Source organism: Hippoglossus hippoglossus, chromosome 6 (assembly GCF_009819705.1).
Source record: "Hippoglossus hippoglossus isolate fHipHip1 chromosome 6, fHipHip1.pri, whole genome shotgun sequence".
NCBI lineage: Eukaryota > Metazoa > Chordata > Actinopteri > Pleuronectiformes > Pleuronectidae > Hippoglossus > Hippoglossus hippoglossus.
Genome location: NC_047156.1, coordinates 18,402,773 through 18,425,707, shown reverse-complemented (window position 1 = coordinate 18,425,707; position 22,935 = coordinate 18,402,773). Strand labels below are relative to the sequence as shown.

At 42.3% G+C, this 22,935-nt stretch overlaps 1 protein-coding gene across 1 annotated transcript in view; it reads left to right on the top strand.

Moving 5' to 3' along the window:
• The window catches only part of LOC117763247 (A disintegrin and metalloproteinase with thrombospondin motifs 20), an 86,845-nt gene that overhangs the window by 45,508 nt on the left and 18,402 nt on the right, over positions 1 to 22,935 (top strand). The window contains exons 16-28 of the mRNA XM_034588206.1: positions 1,853 to 1,948; positions 3,919 to 4,085; positions 4,602 to 4,731; positions 5,868 to 5,994; positions 6,162 to 6,372; positions 7,122 to 7,286; positions 7,608 to 7,778; positions 8,778 to 8,897; positions 11,449 to 11,556; positions 13,067 to 13,231; positions 14,222 to 14,491; positions 16,237 to 16,398; positions 16,873 to 17,049. Of these exons, the coding sequence (XP_034444097.1) occupies positions 1,853 to 1,948; positions 3,919 to 4,085; positions 4,602 to 4,731; positions 5,868 to 5,994; positions 6,162 to 6,372; positions 7,122 to 7,286; positions 7,608 to 7,778; positions 8,778 to 8,897; positions 11,449 to 11,556; positions 13,067 to 13,231; positions 14,222 to 14,491; positions 16,237 to 16,398; positions 16,873 to 17,049 (2,069 nt within the window). The remainder of the gene's footprint in view (positions 1 to 1,852; positions 1,949 to 3,918; positions 4,086 to 4,601; positions 4,732 to 5,867; positions 5,995 to 6,161; positions 6,373 to 7,121; positions 7,287 to 7,607; positions 7,779 to 8,777; positions 8,898 to 11,448; positions 11,557 to 13,066; positions 13,232 to 14,221; positions 14,492 to 16,236; positions 16,399 to 16,872; positions 17,050 to 22,935) is intronic.

Below are 22,935 nucleotides of genomic sequence, written 5' to 3'. Positions count from 1 at the left end.
TGTGCTATTTCGACATCCCTGTGTGTGTGTGTGTGTGTGTGTGTGTGTGTGTGTGTGTGTGTGTGTGTGTGTGTGTGTGTGTGTGTGTGTGTGTGTGTGTGTGTGTGTGTGTGTGTGTGTGTGTGTGTGTGTGTGTGTGTGTGTGAAAAAGAAACTCCATGGCAGATGACAGGAAGATATGTAAACCAAGTGCTGCCCCCGAGTGGCTCAAGGTGTCAGGTTAATCATCATGTCACACCAGCTCACACGTTTCCTTCCTTTCATTACTTTACTGTTTTTATTTTATTTTTGAACAAGTCGTGGGAGGGTGAGTCGACGCCTTCGCCAAATGTTTGTTGGTTCAAAAATCCTCAAGCTGATCTCTCATGATGAAAGAAATGAATCACTGTGTCTGTCTGAATGTGACAGAAACATAATTACACCCACGGCAATCCCTGTAAACCTGCAGTGATTTTACTAGACTTACCTAGTGACCAGAGACATAAAATTGTTATTGCACCAAACAGCTGCGCATCATGAGTTCAGTGTGGATAAACGCTTCCCCCTCATAATTCTCAAAGTGTTGCTATAAACAAGAATCCACCGTTTAGCCGTTACATTAAACCCAGTAACTGCTTTGAATGTTAGGGCTGTTCGGTGCATGTTCCCACTACACTGACATTTGGTCTATGTTGTCTCTCTTCTTCTCTCTCTGTGTTTTAAACATGTACCTCTTTTGTTGGTGTTTGCTTGTTAGTGAGCAAGATTACACAAAAGCTACGATTGAACACTAAACAAAGAACTCTCAGCCTAAATTTAGGTGTTGATCTGGATCAGGGTTTTATTCATCTTTACCTTTAACATCTCACAAAGTTTTTCCCTGTTTTCCCGGATTTTTTGATGAAAATCAATGAAAATCATATTTAGGGAACTTTTGAGTGTGCAGCTTGATTGAATTTAAGGGGACTGCTCGGCGTGGGTGGAGGTATGTGCCCTACTGAGTGCCATTCTATTTCATACTGGGTTCACTATAAGCTGTAGCAACTGCTCACACAAGTGGTGTGGTTAGAGATCGGTAGGTACTAATTTTGCCATAATGACTGTGCTTTAAGACCATAAACACCAAAATGTTACTTTTTCCTTTAATATCATTAGTTTTTAGAAAATGTATATATTTTTTTTAAACCCTTATTCTTACTTAATAAAACAAAACAAAAACAGCTGCTTTTACACAAGCATCCACAATAAAAAAAAACTGGATGATCGTATGAAGTAAAGGAGAGGACGATTCTAGTCTTTGATACCTGCTGCTATTGATATACATCCGTCAAAATGAATATGATTCTGTACACAGTCATTCTCACATTAAGACACAGATTCTTATTTTCTTTCGTCTTCTCTCCTCTAACTGTCCCATTTGTATTTGCATCTAGCCTATTTCAGTCTTCATATCTACATGTTTGTTGTCACCTCTTGACTCACATGCTCTGTCTCTCGTGTTCACTAATTTTCCATGTTAGTTTATCATGGGACAACAGGCTCGGTGTGGTAATTACAGGCCAAAGGTAAAGGTCCAGGGAATAATTACATATCATTTCACGGTCGGGCCTCTGAGACTAAAACAAGGTCTCCTGCAGGTTATTTGAGAGGACTACACCTTTTTTTGGGGTATTTTTCCAAGTATGACATTTAAATCCCCAGCGGTTGGAACCAGACTTCCCTGACTGGGGGTTTCGGTTTAGCATAGTGAAGCTATTATGAAATCCAAGGTGGGACATCTCACCGCTGTTGTTGTGATGACTTTGCTCCCATAGGAGACTTCTTTAAAGTTGTGTTAACTTTCCAAGTCCCTATGTCTTTTCTCCGTCTTCAGGTTACAACACAGTGGTGCGGATCCCGGCCGGAGCCACCAACATTGACATCAAGCAGGTCAGCTACTCTGGAAAGCCAGAAGACGACAACTACCTCGGTGAGTGTGTCTGTGTGTTTGTGAGTTTAACCTTGTAGGTTTCCTTGAAAGAATCAACGCAAAATGGAAGCAGTCCAGGCCAATAAGACGTATATATAACACCCGTTCAGTTCTCATCTGGCAGGTCAATGCCATTATTCCCTTAACACGACTATAAACCACCCAGACTTGCTGACCCCGAGCTGCTGAGGCTTTTAGGATTTTTAAATGGAGGGCAAGGAGACATGGGCCAAACGGTTGTCAAACCATTTTCTTAGAGGAAAAGAAACTGTCATTTGTACTGAGCGTGTTATGGAGGAAATGTGTAGGGGCGTTGGTCCATCTGGTCATGGCGGAGAAGGTTGGTTGGGAAAGCAAATGGAGTGTCAACCCCTGAGAAAGATAAATGAGGCAGCAATAGGTGCTAATTAGAGGCATGTGGAGCCCAGGCTGCATGAAAGTAGATATAGGGGTATAGGGTTAGATGGACCCACCGGGCTTAGTGTGTGTGTGCGCGTGCGCGTGTGTGTGTGTGTGCTTGCATGTGAGAGACAGACAGAGAGAGAAACAGGAAAAAGGGAGTTTGCCTGTGTTGTAATGTTGGTTCAAGTGAGGTTCAAGATGTTTTAAGTCAAATAGTCTGAAAACACATCTGGCAAAGGTTCGTCGACACACTGCTGTTAGAGGGTCGACCCCCACCGTCACTGAGCGCCACCCTGCCATGAGCGAGTGCCGTCTATATTGAACACGGTTGATATTTGCCACTCCCCGCCAATTTTGTCACAACCGGTCCAATGGGTCGAAATTATTTTGAGACGATCAGCGCACTCTGAAGTCATTGAGCCTAAATTTTGGAGCTTCAAAACAGAAAAGATCTCAGTGGCAATGACCAATACTTAATAATAGAAATATTTAAACACACGGAAACACTCTGAATCAAATGTTTTATGGTCACAATTAATTCCGTAGCTGGTCGACCTGGTTCTGGACTTAAAACTCTTTTTATAGGGATTTTTCTGAAATGTCAATGGAGAAAATGAATGGGGAATTTACTTATGGAGCTAGAGGGGTTCATAAAGTTAGGGTTCATTCAGTGTTCAGAGCGTGTGCACCAGAAAACAAACTTCAGGTTGTGTTGTTCTACCACGTCATTTTCTTTGCTGTTCCAACATTTAGCTGTACGTTTTTCTGGAGAAAAAATCAGCCTCAGCAGAAGCATCTCTGAACATTAGGGCAGAGACTTAAATATGTTTATACATATATTGAATGTGTGTGTGTGGCTGTGTGTCCGCACATTTTACTCTGGGATTATTTCTTTTCTTTTTGTTGCTGCAAAGCATCACTGATGACAGCCAGAGTCTGTAGATGATTGTCAAACCCCACAGGGTCTGTTGGCTAAAGATGACATCTGGCATCGGACTATGTGCACACTTAAGTGTAAACAAAGTTGCGTTAATCAGATGCATAGTTTCAGTGGGCTCTCTCAGATTTTAACGAAGTGCTTGTTTCCCAGAAGCACAACATCTGAGGTGAAAAACAGGTGGTGGGTGTTTTTCTTTTGTGTTTATGTGTGAGTGTTTATTCATTTGTATGTGTGTGTTGTTCGTGTTTGTATGTTTATGCTTGTTTGTATTAGCAGCGAGTGGAGATCCTTTGTTTGCATTGCAGTGCCAGTCATTAAAAAGAGTCATGCAGTCTAACTCCAAATAACTGCAATTTAGAGCCGGCAGTGTTTCAGCATACCTCCCCTGCAACAATGGTTTTTGCAGAACAATAAGACGGGTCAATCAAAGACTGTTTACTTTAACATACAGCCTGAACTGATGACTGCCACATCGCCTAAACATTCCCAAAAACCTCAATTCCTCAGGAGACAAGACCCGTTCCAGGAACCAAACATTCCTTCACTTGCGCTAATCCTTTCATAGCTGGAGTTTTGTGCTGTTGAGGTTTTTTTGTGGTTGTTCTCATCCATCCATTTCCTTTTTCAGCATTAGCCGATAGCCAGTCCAACTCCCTCCTGAACGGGAACTTTGTGGTGGCCATGTTCAAAAGGGAAATCACCTTCAAGGGAATTGTCATAGAGTACAGTGGCTCGGACACAAAAGTGGAGCGCATCAACTGCACCGAACGCATCGAGGAGGAGCTTATTCTACAGGTAGGAAGAGGACCATTCTCATAGTCTTTGAATATGTTTATGTTAAGTTTATTTTATCAGTTGTATTCCTCCTTTACATGTTCTGTGTATTAGGCTTTATCCATGCTACTACGTTTTCAAATCGAAAATGCATCAACTCTGCTACAGATGGCGTCCGCACTACTCCTGAATTTTGGTGCCGCTAAATCTAAGAAGTTTGGAAAAGCTGCTGGTCCTATTTTAGTTTGAAAAAGGCTGAATTTTAGTCTGAATGAGCAGAAACTGAGATGTTTGGAAACAATGACAGTCAGGACGTAACCTTTGCTGATTTGTCAGGCTCCAATCACATGGCCCTCAAGTACAAGCAGTGCTGACCCTGTTGTCTTTGCTAACAGCTGCTGTGCAGTCACATCTGCGACAAATCGTCTTGATGTTTCCTTCCGAACTCCTGACATACTGAGCCGGATCTCTGTCTAATAGGCCGGTATCTCTGTGTGGACTTCTGACTTCACCTTTCTTACCATTTTTTCTCCACAGGTCTTGTGTGTGGGAAACCTTTATAACCCAGACGTCCGTTACTCCTTCAACATACCAATCGAGGAGCACAGGGAGCAGTTTGTGTGGGACCCCTCGGGCTCCTGGCTTGAATGCAACCGCATCTGTCAGGGTAAGGTCTCAGTGCGCTTTCAAAATCTCCACTTCGGAAGAATATGATGATCTGTCTTATACTTGTTTGAAACCAAAATTTAGGGGTATACGCAGGTAAACCCGCTATAAAAAGGCAATAGACTAATTTCCCATTGCCAGTAGAGGAGTTTGTCTTTCGGGGTTTTTTCCACGGTGCGTCATGAACGTGCAGGAAACAGATAAATTGTCTTAACTTGGTGCCTTGCCAGTGTTGCATCTTGCACAAAACAAAGAAAAAAAACGTTGTTGCACATTGTTCCCAAGATATTTACGTACCAACGTTCAATGTGTGTCATTACGTCCCACTGGAAATGGTGCAGCTTCTACACTGCTAAAATAAAGAAGAAGAAGAAATTAGCGCGTTCACCGTGTTTTTGCCGTTGCCAATCAAAGCTGACCAGTGGAAAAAGGGGCTTCAGACCCACGTGAATCCTGAAAACCTTTTCTTTGTGCGGGTGTGATACTTGCAAAAAGTTTTTTGGGGTCATTGTTTTTTCACATATTATAATATTTGACTTTGAGAAGAAAAAGTTCATTGCTGTCGAATCATGTGGCCTAGCTGAGAGCCAACTTCCACATGACTCTTAATACAAAGCATAAAAATTCACCACCAAAAATCTGTAAAAAGTGTGAAGTTTATAGGATCCGCGATGCGTCTTACAGCTCTCATTACAAGGGAATCTTATTTCAAGGGCACAGATTTAAGTGTCAGTGCACATTAGAATCAGCATTTCTCTTGCATCGCTTACACACACACCTCTGGATTTAAAACCTTAATCACTCACCCGTCCCCCTCCTCTTCCATAAATCCCCCTCCTGGCAACCCCAGTGTGACCTCACCGACTCTTTCCCCTTGGCCTGGCCCTTAACCCGACTAAGCCCTTTAAATGTCTCTTTTAGAAGTGAGCTAGTCAGACTCCCAGTGGGTCACAGTGGGATCCAGTAAAGAGATGAGTCTGTGGGGTCTGAGACCAACATGTCAGAGAGCTGCACGGTGTAGTTGGAGGTGGAGAAATGTGATATTTTGGCAAGCGGACTGGCTGCCAGATGTTTTCTGATATGAACCTTTTCTTCTTCTTCTTCTGTGTGTGTGTGTGTGTGTGTGTGTTTCTTAAGGTGAACGGAGGCGAAAGTCAGTATGTGTGCGTAAGAGCGATCACCTTGAGGTGTCAGACCAACGCTGTGAGCATTTACCTCGTCCCGTTGCTGATGCTGAGCCCTGCAACACTGACTGTGAAGTCAGGTGCGCATTACTCCACACATACACACACACACACACACACACACACACACACACACACACACACACACACACACACACACACACACACACACACACACACACACATAGTATCAATTCCTGCACAGCACAATCAGTTAAACATTTGTCCTGCATCTCCCCTCACACAGCTGGCATCTTGCTGGAAAGAGCGAGTGTTCTGCTAAATGTGGTCCAGGCTACCGCAGCCTGGATGTCCAGTGCATGAAGTACAGCCTGATAAAGAGACAGAGTGAGAGGATGGAGGCCAGCATGTGTGGAGCTGCTGCAAAACCTCAGGCCCGAGAGACCTGCCATGGGGACTGCCTGCTGAAGAACTGGCAGTACAGCGCCTGGTCACAGGTACAGTCGATGGAGGATTTACACCAAAAGAACCATTTGAAAGGAAACACGAGAAAGATGCAATTATGAGACTTATTTTCTAGGCTTGAATTATGGAACTTTATTCAACCACTATTTCTGATTTGCATTAGAAATTCATTCATATTATTATATAATGTTTCAAGGGTTAAATACAGAGCACAGGGGTCATATGAAGAAACTATATTAAATATCCTATTGCCTTCTCACAAGATAGAAGTCATTTCCACTCTTTCATTCATTTGTTTGATGATTTGTTTCCATGTTTTGATAAATTTGTGCACAGGTGATACATGTATATATACAAAAAGCCACTGACCCGAAAGTTATTAGAAATCAACTTGTTTTTCACACAGTACCACGATTCACACGATTAGAATTTCCTTGTTGGATTGAAATATATCGCACTTAAGCTTTTAATATTTTTAGATCAGTACCACATAAGACGTCCCTGTATATCTATGTATTTAATATATACTTTGTGTTAATACCTTATGTTAAATGGTAAAGGTTGGCCTGTTGTGCTATCTGTTTTTTATCTTGTGCAAAACAAATTAAGCAAAAGATGAGAAGTAAGTGTATCTCTTGCTTACGCAACATCATTTTGAGTGCTCAATGTAGTCGAACGTGGCTTTGATGTATATAAATATCCCTTTCTGGGGTTCTATAAGAAATAGATGAAAACACATGACTGCGTGGGCAAAGAAAGGCTGATTTATTCTTTTGAACAGTGCTCCAAGACATGTGGACGTGGGAGCCGGAGCAGAGAGTCTTACTGCATGAACAACCTGGGCAGACGGCTGATAGACCGCGAGTGCAATGAATACCAGAGGGTGGTAACTGAGACCTGCAGCGAGCAGCCGTGTCCGAAGTGGACCGTCAGCGAGTGGAGCGAGGTGGGCATGGTCACTATATTATATCATGAGAATATAGAGAATAACGTTAACACAAGGTCAACGGCCCAAGTGTTGGACAAGAGGACAGGTCAGCTCAGCAATGTTATAAAGAAGTAATGCATAAAGTAAGAAAAATAGTGTATACTACATAAGTTTATATAGATATACACAAATGAGGGTCTCCCGTTAGCTCTTGTTGTTAGAGTGGGGTGTCTTGTTATAAATGTGAGCATGGAAGCGATTTTTTCACTTTCGCAGCTATAATTTATTTTTCTCTCTCCTTCTCCCACCATCACCCCCACACCCTCCTCCCTCTCCCAGTGCCTGGTGACCTGTGGGAAAGGGATGAGACACAGGCAAGTGTCCTGCACCACAGGCGCCGGGGACGAGAAGCTGAGCGAGCACTTCTGTGACCCGTCCACCAAACCGCAAGCTGTGAGGAGCTGCGAGCTGCCCGAGTGTGCGTCCTGGCAGGTCGGCGTCTGGGGAGCGGTGAGTCCTGCAGACACGCACACGCACACATGCACACACACATGCACACACACACAGATAAGACATAGACGCAAGGTGACATGGTGCAGTGTTTGACCAAGGAAATGGGTTTCATGTGTGGCTTGCTGTCTTGGTGTTTGACTCGTATCTTTTACACTGAGTGTGTGTGGGTGTGTGTGTGTGTGTGTGTGTGTGTGTGTGTGTGTGGTCACCAAGAGAGAATGTGGTGTGTAGGAGAGACAGCGTATATTTCAATTGTGTGTCTGTGCGTGGAACCTGATACAGCAGCGAGTTACAGAGGAGTGTGCCCTGACTCCAGCTGCCATTTCCTCCACGGTGCTTTCACTTTGCCCTCATATCCTGTCAGACTAAACCTGATCCACAGTGCGCACACACACACGCACGCACGCACACACACACACACACACACACACACACACCTTATACATTCAACAGCACATAGGTTTCCAGCTGTTTATTAATAGATGTAGCACTGTTAAGATAAAGCACGAACTTGAATGAACCGTGTATGTAAAGGTGTCCTTGGCTGTTCATACTCTACACACGTAGATCTAATGCCCTCCCACACGTGTTTGTATGAAGTCAGATAGTGGTATTTACAGAGCTGGGATGAATCGGCTCGTTAATGCCTCTGTAATTATAATTTGCTGCTCAAATAAACCTATCCTGTGGCGCTTCCTCTGCTCTCGTGTTGTAACTAAACGTGCTTGGATCAACTCGTATGTGAGTTAAGAACTAGGTTAAGGGTCGAGTTGAGAGTACGGGTGTGTGTGTGAATGTATTTGTGCGTGCATGTGTGTGTGTGTGCATGTCGGCGTCTTACTCAGGCTCTGCTGAGCTGGACCTTGACAGAGGCCCCGTCTAAGATATCAACCTTGACATACTTAGATAGAGTTTGAGATATCTTGCGCTTGACTGGGCCTCTCTCTTTGTGTTTGTGTGTGTGTGTGAATGTATGTGTGTGATTTTGCCTTTCAGTGTGCGGTGACCTGTGGCCATGGATACCAGATGAGGGCGGTGAGGTGTGTGTCGGGGGACTACGGCAACACAGTGGATGACAGAGAGTGCAACGCTGCGGCGAGGCCCAGAGACAGTCAGGTAAGTAAGACAGTAAGAAGACAAGACAAAAGCTACTAACTTAAACTAGACACTATCAAAAGAGAGTGTAAATCTGTAAATAAAAAAGGAAAGAAGGAAAATACAAGAAATCCTAGAAAGCATGGAACAATGACATCATTCATGAAAGCATAAGCGGTTTGTTTTAAGATGACAAGACAAAATATTTTTGAATAAGATAGATTATGACAGAGAACTGATATTTAAAGGTAATTTATTCCAATCAGAAGGAGCCAGAAACATAAAAGCCTATTACCAACTATCCTTAGATACAACAAGAATTGTGCATTGATAAAGTGCCTCATCAATGTTTTTTTTTAGAAATGGCCAAATATTCTTATATAAGGAGATGGATATGTTTCTCAGATATGGAGAACATTGGTTTAAAGTGAATTGCAGGACCAACTTAAAAATATGCTATAAAGAACTGCTGATTATTATTGTGAATCCTTCAACTGTACATACCAGCTACAGATCAGTGATCAGTCAAGGAACTGAGGGTTCCCAGTTACACATTCAGCAGACACAAAGCAATGTTGGCATTCATTTGTAGTTGTGACTCAAAATACATGTTAATATATTGGCTTTAAGTCCAATATTCACCCTTCTTTAAGTTCTGTGTTTGATCTCGACCAACTGCTGAGGGAATCCCAGAGCACTGATAAATACTCCAATATGATCACTGGCTCGTCGCTGACTGTGTTTATCAGAACCTTTGCTTTGAGTGTCATGTCCTATTTAGGGGTGGCTGAGACACAACATGAAGGAGCCTCATGCTGCTCCAGGTCCAAGAATGCTCGGAAGTCAGATTCTTAGCTGATGATTGTTGTGTTTATGTATAATATAATATAGAAAAAGAGAAAGACGGAGCTGGTTGTGCCATTAGGGCAAAAATAACAAACGCAACGGACCTTAACTTACCCTCCTTAATATAATAAACAAGAGAACACATGTTTAACTCAAGAGGAAGCCCGCCCCTAATGACTCTAAAGATTTAGTTACCATCAGCGCAGCAAGACTGGACAAAACTGAAGTTTATCCTCCCGTGCTGCGTGGAGCCATCTTCTCTCCTTAAACTGAGTGCATCATCTGGATATGAGCCAATTACTGCAGGTCTTGAGCTGGGGAACCAATCACCTCCATGCAACCTCACACTTTACACACCTAGCTTTATTCACACTGATGGAAGAGACGTCTACCGACCAACGCAGTGAAAGCAGCTACCTACTGGGTTTGGAATAATTAGAGCTGCAAGAATGAACAGTAACGTTGTCGGCCAGAAAACCAAAATAAGGAAAAGCTCAAATGTTTCATAGATCTTAGGGGAACTATAAAATTCTGCACTAATTCTCAGTGGGCTCCTACTCCCACTATGAGTATCCCCTTTCATATAACATGTTTGATGCCTTTTTAATGTAAAAAGATATTGGCTGGTACAGCTTTGAACCTCACTGGTTAAATTATTACCTCTTCTAAGGAGGTTATGTTTCATTGCTGTTTGTTATTCTGTTTGTCAGCAGCATTACTCAAAAACTACTGAACCGATTTCCATGAAATTTATTAGAGGAGTGTTGCATGACCCAAGGAAGAAAGAATTACACTTTGGCATGGATCTGGATTAACTGGCGGATCAAGGAATACAGTTTTCTTTTTCTTTAACACGGAATAGGGCTTGGATAGGGCGTTAGCCTTAGTGGAAGTATATCTTCTAGTTTCTGTGAGATTTGAGCTTGAAACCATCTACTGAGAGCTTGGTGAGCCAGACAGCTGCAAGAAAATGATGCGGTTTAGATGATGAGGATGACAAGCAGAGCCATCTCATTGTCTCTCACCTCCCATTCATTGTAACCAATGACTTGAACCGGGCATCGTAACATCTACAATCAAGCATGATTCAGCAAGGATCACTCAAATTTTTGTTCCGGAGAAACGGCCAAAGATTTTTCCAGTTGTTGATGTTTAAGTGTGGGATGGCTCTTATCAGTCATCTGCTGATCGTTTCTCTCTGTGACGACACCCTTAAATCAAAGATATGACCTTCACCACAAACTTCAATGAGGCAAAGGTTGTGACCTGGTTAGCATCATCAGCAGCCTCTTTATATGTTTACCTGCTCTGCTCCACTTTGACCCAAAGTCCCAAGTTTGTGTCAGCGAGGACAGAGACCATACGGCTGCAGTGCACTTTGCCTGAGTGGTTTAAGTGTGTTGCTGAAGGGTTTTTAGACACTGATGGGCACTGAAGGCAGACAGTTGTGAACTGATGACCTTTCAGACTCCAGATAAGAGATCTGTTTGGCTGCTGGAATTGAGGTCACCTACCATATTGACAGATGCTAGGCACATTTGTGGGCATTGCAAAATCTGAACTTGAAATCAACAAGTCCTGCTGAGCACGCTCTTGAATAACGATAGGATAAAAAAAACACCCATGTTTGTGTGGCGCAGTTTCTTCCACTGCTTCAGTCTATTGCTGAATGGCTCACATAGGACTTATAGCTCATTATATTGTGTTTGCATGTTTGTATTTGTAGGACTGTGAGATGCCAGGATGTCCATGGACCTCTTCGGCACAAAGCACACCTCGACCTGACAACACAGCTCAGCTCCTGACTCAGTGGAGATACGGCTCCTGGACGGCGGTAAGGAAACACACACAGGATTTACTGTGTCTATCAGATCAAATTACAGTCTATAGGTTTACCTTCTGCAGTCCAGAGAATTGTATAAATGAACAATGCACTTTGTTAATATATTGTACTGTTGCATTCATCTTTCTGTGTGTGTAGCTTGAGGGTAAATTATCTGCTGAGCTCTAGAGTGAGACTTACCTCTCATTATGTTTTCATTCTTTGTCAAAGACCTCTGTCTTGACAAAGAATGAAATGTGAGAATATAGAACTGTGTGTGTGTGTGTGTGTGTGTGTGTGTGTGTGTGTGTGTGTGTGTGTGTGTGTGTGTGTGTGTTTTTAATAGAAGGAAACCACACTCCTATAAGGATGGGTCTCCTGGTTGTATGTTTACAAATATAAGGTTGACATATTCAACAATTTATTGTATATCCCTACATTCCTTCAGATTGTACATACTGTATTCATGATCCTCTTTGGCATTGTCTCTTTTACCCCCTGCTGTTACACACCCACCCACACGCACCCCCCACACACATACACACACACACACACACACACACACACACAGACTCCACTGTCTGGGCTGAGAGGCCCCTCTGTCTCCCTGATACTTTTGCATTGTTACTCATTGCAAATGAAAACCAGATTTCATCTAAACACAAGTCTACGGTTTCGTAGATTGAACCCCGTCTGTCAATCTGAAAGTCGTTGTGAGCTCACATGTCAAAGAGGCCAGCAGTGTGGTCTTACACACACACACACACTCACACACACAAAATACACACACCACATGAACGTATACACATGCATACATTCCCCCGAGCAGCGGAACTGCCATCGTCTTTAAAGTGTCACTGATATGAGAGGGATATTAACGGGCCTGTTTGAGCTGGAGCCATTTGATAGCATTAGGTATTCATCCCCTCAGAAATGTTTGCTATGATGTCGTGTTGAGATGACACGGTGTAGTTTGACTACGAGCTGGTGAGAGGTGATCAGAGAGTCATCTCAGGACACTAGCGACAGTAGAAAATAAATATTTAGTCCTATCAGACAAACAAACCTGAAGCTGAAGGTCTAATGCACCAACACTATTCTTGTTTATTGTAAACGCTGGTTGAAAAGTAGAAAAAGTAGGTTTAAAAGCATTAACCTTGAAACTAATTTCATAATTAAGTTTATAAAAGCTGATTATATTTCCTGTAATATATATCATATACTGTAGACCTTTAGATACATGAAGTATACTGTACATATTCTACGCCCCCTCATTGACATTTGGGGCTGCCTAAAAGTGCTATACAACTTGTATAACACAACTTACATATCACTTCAAACCACTCAGTTCTGTGGTTCCTTATCTAAACAGCATGGCACCTCCTGGTAAGTCAGGAAGAGTATCACACACTTCACACGTCACTTTAAAAACCACAGTGTGTGAAAAATGAAAATGAAAATAACAGAAATTCCATGGGACAAACATTCATGTCATCTCTGCCTGTATTTGCATGTCCTGCAGTGCTCCGTGTCTTGTGGCAAGGGGAAGCGGGCGCGTTATGTCAGCTGCAGAGATGCCCAGGGAGGAGTGGCCGACGAATCACACTGCGCCCACCTGCCACGCCCCCCAGAGACCTCCGCCTGCTTCAGCCCCTGTGGCCAATGGCGTGCCGGGGAGTGGTCTCCTGTGAGTTAACACTGTGTCTAATCAATGCAGCTGTTTTTCCACTACAGTGACTGGCAGTGATCAATCAGTTCATTCTGAAACGTTAAAATCGCCCGGGGCAATAACGCACTTTTAGTACTGCTGTGATCTTGGACAGTTTAGTCTTGATTTGTGTGCGTCAACACACAGAGAGAGACAAAACTCTGGATGTTGTCACCGAACGACCAGAGGTGGGGTCGTCTAACTGGCAGTGTGAAGGAGCCAGGGAGGATTTACAGTGATTCTGTTCTGATCTTTTCAATCACATGTTCATGTGAAATGAAAATCCTTTTAAATATAAAAGCCCAGAGGAAATTTCTCTGAGGGGACAAAGTCTTAAGTTCATTAAATTCATGTCATATTAAGTTGATTTCTACTCCTGTTGTATTCACAGTTACAGACTCATGGGGCTTCACATCACACGGCTTCACATCATGAAACAATACATGAAAACAACCCCCCCCCCCCCGGGCTTAAGGTTGATTTAGAACCTGGAAACTTGCCGACAAACAATTTATTTTAGACATAGATTGGAAAAATCTTTGGAGAAGAAGTCGCAGTGTAAAAGGTCAGACAGGGTCATTCAGGAATGTGATCTCAAAGATGAGAAACAAGGATTCTGACATTTAGAAAGTATAGAATCAACTCATTTGGTCGCTTAAAGGGATAGTTCACCGATTAATGAAAATGCACTCATTATCTACTCACCACTATGCCGATGCAGCACATGACATTAGTTTACTACATGGTTCTTACAGCAGTGCAGACTGTGTAGTCGAGACTTTAACTTAAATCAGATTTCTACTTTGTTTATTTCTCCAAGTGAACTCTCAGAATCACAGGAACACATTCATTCTGTTTCAATATTAAATTACATTTCATTGTGTGAACTCTTTGTTGCTTGTGATATTTCCTGTCCCCCTTCCTCACATCTGTGTGTTGCACTCCCCCCCCCCCCCCCCCCTGCTACAGTGTTCAGTAACATGTGGCGCGGGACGAACCACCAGACAGGTGGTCTGCTCTAACTACCACCAGCCAGTGGACCAGTCCTTCTGTGACCCGGATGAGAAGCCCGCGACAGAACAGGAGTGCACCGCTGCGCCCTGCTCCTCTACCTTCCACCGCCAGCGCATCAACAACCAGCCCTACGGGTATCCACAGGACCCAGGACGCCATCCAGGGCACAGCAGCTGGAACGTGCCCTCCACAGACAACCAGTGGAGGACTGGACCCTGGGGCGCAGTATGTTTGTTCAGCATATGATCTTTGGATGAAAAGCAGTGTGTAGTATTTTGTGTTATCTTCTCTTAGAGCCTGATTAACTTCTATATCTGAAAAAGCCAATGATGAATGGAATTATTTGATGTTTGGCCAGTTTGGTGTATAGTATATATAACATAAGTCTATGAAATCCTGTGTTTGTCTGTGAGTAAACACAACCTTGTGACCACTGGGAGGGTGAGGTAGCGGATGTTTTCAGTTCCCATGGCAGAGGGCCATACATGGTAAAGGACTTTACAAACAGCACCAAGGGACAAATTGCAATACATACACTGAAGAGTGTATATAATGTGTATAAATGTTTTGTCAGTGCAAGTATAGACATCAGTTTAATATACTGTAGCTATGTATCCAAAGAATCATCCCTTGAAGGTACGACCTCAATTCTTCGGTTGAAATCGATTGGGCATGAACGAACCCAAACGGATCGGAGCCATTCAGGCTTTTCATGCTCTTGGCTTTGAGTCGTGTTGGCTCAGATGCAGGCAGGATGCTATTTTCATCGGGCTCAAGTTCATCTTCTCTGTGTTTACCCATGTGTGGTAGCTCAGTTGGTTTATGCCAAGATCGGTGCAGATGAAGTTGTGTCTAATGCATGAAGTTTTATTTTGGAGTCCATTTTGCCATGAAATTGCCCCAGTGTACCCAGGCCAACATTAACACTAACACAAGAGCCGTGTCCGGCCTTCAGGGGTTGAGGTGCGAAAGAGACCTGAACAGCATGAACCCATGAGAGGAAGTAATGGTTTGGATTGTGTGATTGTAATATTGAACGAATCACGTGACCTAATCGCACCGAATTCAACACTGTCCTTCCTTGGATCCTTAACAAACACATGCCAAGTGTGAAGCTAAAAAGATGAACAGTTCTCGAGAGCCACATACAGAGAGAGATTTAGAATTATTGGCTGTCCAGTTCAATACAAGTAGAACCTAGTGTGTTATTTAAAAGAAGGAATCTGCTGCCCACTCATCAATAATTGGTAAAGCTTCTCAGTTCTGGATAAAATCACAATGTTTTTCCCCCTAATTTTCCTGTTTTAAATTTTATACCTAATAAATCACTTAATGAGACGGCCATTGCTCCATCAACAGATGTGTTTATTTCTGTGAAACTTTAGCGATCCCACTAAGGGTTTCCTTTTCTCCGAAAGCCATGAGAAGAAAATTCTTCTATTTTTGAAAATCCCCCCAGAAGAGGCATTCATCTCAGCACACTGCTCATTCTCACATTCTCACATAATGAAGTCGAGTGCAAGCTGCAGTCCCGGCTCACTCAGTGCTGTCCTCCCTCACACATACAGAGCTCTGAATGTACTCACTCCTATTGACAGTGGAGATTAGTCATTTTAATTGGATGCAGTGTGCGCCCACCGCTCCGTCCAAGGCTGTGTCGTTCAGAGACTCAGACAATCCCTCACTGGCTGATGTTTTTCCTCCTTAGGAAAACAGTTTTGAACTGTGCAGCTGGAGGTCGTCTTAGTGAGTTAAATTCAGCGTGTCGGCTTGTATAATGTGTATGTTAGCTCTAACAAACGTATAGTAATGCTTTCTGGAGCTTGTAGGGAACTTTGGTGGTGTGGCGACATCGGTCGTATACTATATTAGGTGTACCCAGGTGTTTCCCAGTGGTTTTCTATTTTTCAGGCTTCTTTGTGTGTTCATGTGTCGTAGCCCTCAATGACACACACGTGTGTGCTCTGCAGTGTTCCAGTACGTGTGCAGGAGGCTTCCAGAGACGAGTGGTTGTCTGTCAGGACGCTGATGGACGCAGCAACAGCTACTGTGACGAGAGAGTAAAACCTGCCGAGTCCAAGAGCTGTGACTCCGGGCCCTGCCCTCTGTGGAACTACGGTGTCTGGGGAGAGGTGAGGTCACGTTTAGAGCTCAGACACAGTTTTTATCGTTATCGTGTGCATGCTGGAGCTTTAAAGTAAATTTTAAAAACATGAGAGACAGCAAGTGTTAGCAACCCTCACCACTGGTAGTTGAGTCATGACTGATAGGAACCAATCAGGATGTGAATGCAAGTGACTGCATCATCATCTGTTTCCATTTCGGCTTGTTCAGACTACAACGCAACCCCAACGCTTTCGAACTAAAACGGGAAAAGCAGCTTTTCCAAACTTCGGTTTAGGCGCTCTACAATTATGCAGCGTTGTGGACGACAGGCGTAAACGTAGCAGCAATGATTCATTTTGAAACTAAAAGTCAGTCTGTTTGTCAGGTTAGTTAGGTCAAGGGACATTAGTCTTATAAAGCCGATGCTAAAATAGTCAGGAAATACCCAGCTAAAGTAATTTATAAGAATCATTACGAATGTTTTTTTTTTCTAACCTCAGTGCACCCAGACCTGCGGTGGAGGAAGGAGGACTCGTCTGGTGGTGTGTCAAAGGCCCAATGGTCAGCGGCTCAACAACTACAACTGTGACATCCTGGACAAGCCGACTGACATGGAGCAATGCAACCTGCAGCCCTGCCCAGGCTCCGCCACCTGGCACCGCCGACCATGGAAGCCGGTATGATAGTGCTAACTCGTTCTCCTTTGCCACTCACCCTCCCCACCGAGGTGTGCGTCACTGTGAGTAGACATTGTGTGTGCTGAAAACGGCCTGCGTAGCGAGTGTGATTTCTTTGCCTATAAAACTGTAGGTGACTCTGGAGTGAGACATGGGTATCGAGCGCTGCCGTTGGCTCGCTCGCTCCAGCCCACCCAGAGGGGCCCTGCAGGGGCGTGGTGCTGATTAGAATCAAGAAAAAAATAAAATGAAAGGAAAAATACACAAAAACAGAATGCTGCTCCACTCAGGGGATCATGAAAAACACATGGAACCCATTTTGAGCCAAGGCTCCAAATGAAATCATATAAATGTGGACGGTGCTGTCCAACATCGCCATATATTTGTAGAGGCATAACTCTGGAAAATATTTATTTCATTAATGAGGCTTGAAGTAAATGTTCTTTGTTGTTATTGCTGTCTTCACCCTGAATCTGAAGTACACAAGTGTATATTTGTGTATAAGAGTATATATAATGACCTTTATTGAACAGCAACAGATGACTGTCAGTGTATTTTGTATATGTATCTTTGTACAGTATGATTTTGTTTTTCAAGTAGCCGTACTGAATATTATATTTAATTTTTTCTTTGCTGGTGCTATTGGTCAGACCTCTCGTATCTTTATGAGTTAATACAGTTTGTACAGAGGAAAATATTTTCAGATCATGTTTCATGCGTATTTTTGATAATGTTTTTATTTTTACTTAATACAGTTTCACATATTTGATATGTATAAAATATGTTAAAACATCTACACTGTCACAGTAACCAAGTAAACTATGAAATAAAAGATTTACATTAAACTTCATCCAAAATGAAATTAATAGCTAGTGCCTTGAAATATCAAAAAAATAAACATTATAGGAAATAAAATTCATTAAACATTAACTGAATAAAGTATATGGTCTGGTTTATGGTCACAATAAAACAGGCATAATTGTTGATAATTTACACTGTAGTTTCCATTCAAGGATATTTGAATTCACCTGCTTTTTGACTTTACATACAAAGAAGCATCTTAATGTGTCGACTGAACCAGTGGATCCTAACATCCTGTCTGCGAATGGAAGCCAGACTCTCATTATGATAAGGCACTGTAATAGTTTACATTAAATAATGGTGCGTTACTGGTATTGTGAAGACGGAGGTTCATCATATCTTCAGGCTGAGAAAGAATTCATGAATATCAGGCAGCAGCAGCAGTGCAGCTTATTGCACATGGAACCGTCAGTGCAGTGAAACTCGTTGAGCCGTTCCTGTTCCCCTTCGATCAGTGTCCATAACACAAACATAAGCACACAGATACCTCCTCTTTATAAAGTTATAGTCATTTGTTGCTGTGTCTCTTTATTCCTTTGGCCAGTTTTTTTTTGTTTTTGTATTTCTGAAGGATTTATTTTTTTCAGATGAAACTTATTTATTTGTTTACAAAGAGATTATTAGTTGTTTCAGCTCCAATGTTGTTCCTCCAGTTTGGACTGATGAAACCACTTTTACCTGAATTATTTGTCATGATACACAAGTGGCACCTGAACTGTTCTGGTCGGATCCCTTTGGTCTCTTGCAGTCATGTGACCTGGGACCTGGGAAGCAGCTGCTGCTTAGTTATATGGAATTAACAGAAATTTCTAAACGAGTCACATACATTTCCATAACCCATGTTCAGCTTTGTTCCCCATTCACACATTATGCATTATGCTGAAAACAATCATTGCAAAATCTGCTTCTGTATAGTTAATCTGCCAGTATTAAATGTGAAGAGCAGATTTTAGCTCAATATACTCTACAAGTTGCTCTTATTGTCTTGTTACAGCCTGAAAGAGGAATAAACACCTGCTACAAATCCTTCTTTTTTTTTTTGCTGACCTTTACTGGCTTCACGCCCCTGCTGTGATTACTCCCAGTTCACACCCTGTTCAGACCTGGTATTAACATCTGTCCTGAGGGATTGGATCACAAGTGGTCAGCGCTAAGTGCAGCTGTGAACCAAATGAGAGCTGATTGTGTCGTGAAATGCGATCACTCCAACCACATGTGGAGGTTGAAGGTGGTCTGGGACCTATTCTTTTCGCCGCGTGAATGCAAATGCGTCCTGGGCCAGCCTACTCAGCGGACGTCCTCTGACCCGCTCTCAATGAATCAAACTTATTTATTACGCTTTTCAGTGAGAATACGTTTGTAGCCTCTACCACAAAATAAACTCTGACCAAGGCATAATGATTGATAAACCCGACTCCTCTCTCTCTCTCTAGACCGCTCTCTCTCACGCTCGTGCCGGCACAGACACACACAACCACATGGAAATCGGACACATCTGTAAACTCCGACATAATTGGATCTGCACAAACACAAACAAAGTACGCGATGATTTGCATAAAGTGCGTGGGAGCGAGATCCGATCACGAGTGGTCACAGGAGACGCATTCAGGACCCATTTTAATACCAGGTGTGAACTGGAACTCAGAGCTAAGCAGCTCTCATTCAGTGCAGGACCCGCAGTGCTGTGTGTTGGACGTTGAGTCAGGCCAAGGGCTACAGTTTCCTGTGCAGCTCAGCACATTCAGGCTCCTGCAAACAGTTTACCAACAGTTTAAACGTGACATCACACAAAGTTATCATGACAAATATTTCAGGTGAAGTGTTTTGCACGTGAGTCTGTGTTTATGTTGGCGTCCTCTTCAGCGAGGACGTCTGCACTCTTTGCTCCTCTCACTGTGTCGTTCACAACCAAGACTCCTCAGCCATGACAGTTTCACTCCCACTCTTCTTTTTTTTTGCTGAGCATGCGGTGCAAAGTTGCCAAACTTGAGAGGGCAACGCTACTTTATTTAGCATATTCTGGTTTTGTTATTGTTCTTTTTGCTATTTATTTCATTCTCATGAAAAATACATAATATGTTGAATTAGCTTTTTTCCCCACTGTAAAGAATATTAAAGAAACGTAACTGAAATTTGTGTTGTTTGTCAATGCAGTATTTTGCTGAAAACAAAATACAGGACTGTAGTAACGGTTAGTGCTAAGAGAAAGCACATTTTATGTTCAAGGTTATGAAAACATAGAACATAATGTCTCACTAGAGAACAAGTTTGTGATGAGAAGACAGAATATACAAACATGCAATGAGGGTTGAAATATAAAGTTTATTGCCTTGTTTGAGGAGCAGTTTTTGTTGAGGTACAGCAGTTATCATAGTTTTCTAGTACACCACTAGTTCAATATGAGCATGCAATATGTGTACAGTATACTTAGGCAGTGTATGGTGTGTAGGCGATTTACTGTAAACAACTCGTCAGGGACTTGACTCATGGGTCATTATGTGGTATTTTGGTATTTGACCCTCAATTGACTTCACTCCGTTTGGATGTCTTGTTCAGTAATCTTCACAACAGCTCAACCTCTGAGGGCTGCACTTAGACCTGTTTCTGTTGCATCTGTAGTACTTAACATACTTTGGTATAATGTAGTGTAAAAACACTGCAGGTCTTTTCCCTTTTATGTGCTTCGACGTTTTTATTTTGCAATCTCCCTGGAGAAAACATACACAGGCCAAATCAAACTTTGGCACTGGGTGGCACATCTGTTTACCATTGTAATAATGGAGCGCTCTGTAATGCGTTTGGCAGAAGACTGAAGACCCAGAGTATTACTTTTACTACAACAATAATTGGTATTAATTCATGCTGGCATGGTTGTTAAGTTGAGGAGATCCAAAAGCAAAGCTCTGCCAGTATTTATAGAAAAGCCCTGCCTGAATATAGATATTAATTAATACTCTACCTTCATATTCTATTGTATTATAACATTAGAAGAGATTATATTTCAGTGAAAATTTGCTTAGTAAAAGCATCAGTTAAAAAGTAGTATACTCAAATATACTTAAATTAGAACATAGGCAAACCTAAAATAGACAATGTTACGAAATGTGACCATAGGAAACCTCTCATATACCAAATGCAATGAAATAGAGTTCATCCAATTTACTTCTGTATTGTATTGAACTTAATTTACGGGCAAACATCAATTCTAAATTTACCTCCATGCAAGTGAGCTCATATATTATAGAAAAAGTCTTATATCATTTTTACATTTCAAAAGATTATGACTGAACACATATTCCTGATGAAATGTCAGTATTTGTAGGAGCTGATGCTCTTTTGTATTTGCCATGGCTGCAGTGGGTGTCTTACCTCGTGTGATGGCCTCTTCTCTTGGTACAATCCCCAATATTTTATTCTCTGCTAATTACTTTTCATCATTTTTGCACCAATATCAGTCACATCAGTTTACAGAAGTAGCTCATAAATCCTTGGAAAATATATGTCAACACAACACATACCATGAAGGCATCCTAGTCAAGCCAACTCTTACATGAAATGAAACATTTCTTAAACCTAAATATGAAATGGCTTTATTAATGATACATTTACACAGTTTTACAAATTTAGCATTTCAATCTTTGCTTCACTTTATTGACAACATCCCAGGATTTCTCAAATTAGCTGCCTTCCTTCGTCCGCATCCCTGGATCATTTTTTTTTATTTTGCTGTATGTGCAGGTCATTGAAACACATTTTGTCATTTGTAAAAAAGAAAAGACACAAAACAATTATCACATTTATTGCACACAATTAGAATAGCAGACACAGTTTAACATAAACCCTCCAGAATGTAAATATCATTAAGTAATGGTAATTATCCTAAAGCCATGTCGATGTCAAATGTGTGCAGGAACAACAATACGGCTCTGTGTGATGAATTGGCAACCAAGGCACCATTTTAGTAATTTATGCCTGTTTGTTGCTAACAAAAACACGCCGTTTCCTGTCAGGAGAGGCTTTCCCATGGAGGGGGATCGCAGTTGAGCGTCTGTGGACTAATCATGCTGCTGCTTCAGATGAAATCCACATGCGCAACATTGACATACTTGACTTTGGCCTGAGGGTAGAACATTCTCCAAACCTGTCACCCCGGGGGTCACCTGGTCCTGACATCATTCAGCTTGCGTTTCCTCATCCTGCCCATATGCCAGTTGAGTTTGAGCAACTGAAGTGGTGGCTGGGAGGGCCGGCCCCTCCACACTCCCTGGTCCTCCTTAGTGTGGATCATGTCTTAAACTTAAATCTGAGTCCAGAGATATACACAAAATGGATGATTGATGTTGGTTAGAAGCCAAGCAATATGGCCCAGGGATTTTGGCAAACCATCAAGACTTTTGCAGGCAAAAACAAACAGATGCTGTGAGATGTTATCTGAAAATTCAAAATATTTGGATGACACCATGGCTTTCACATCGGGGATGACCCTGTGTTGCAAGCCAAACAGATTTATAGCATGAAGGGAGAACACATTGCACACTGTTAAATAGATTTTCTTGCATAGACATTGTATCCGTTGTATCTTTGAGAGCAGTTCAATGATCCTATGGATGTTGTCCCTGTAGAAGTAAGCTATAGAAACAAGTGTGGACTCATAATACATTTGTTCTGGATTATTGAAACTTGAAGGGAGGAGTCCTTCTTGTGAGGGTAGATGCTGTTTTGTGGGCGATCGGAGCTGGGAGAGATGCAGTGAGATGAAATGAGAGGAGACAGGGCGTGAAAGTCTGGAAGCATTTAGGTCGGTCTACCCCGAACCCATCGGATGATAGGCTTCACTTTGACACAGGTAGAGAGCGTCTGCTTATCCTCAACTTGTTGGTTATTATGAAGTGGTCTTAGGCGTCTAGGAGACACTCTACTGAACCATATCATACTTTACCGGGGCCTGGTCTTATTCAGGCCTATCAGGCTGACGGAGTGAAATGGGAAATGGGAGATTCAACAACTCTTTCAAAGAGTCTTTTT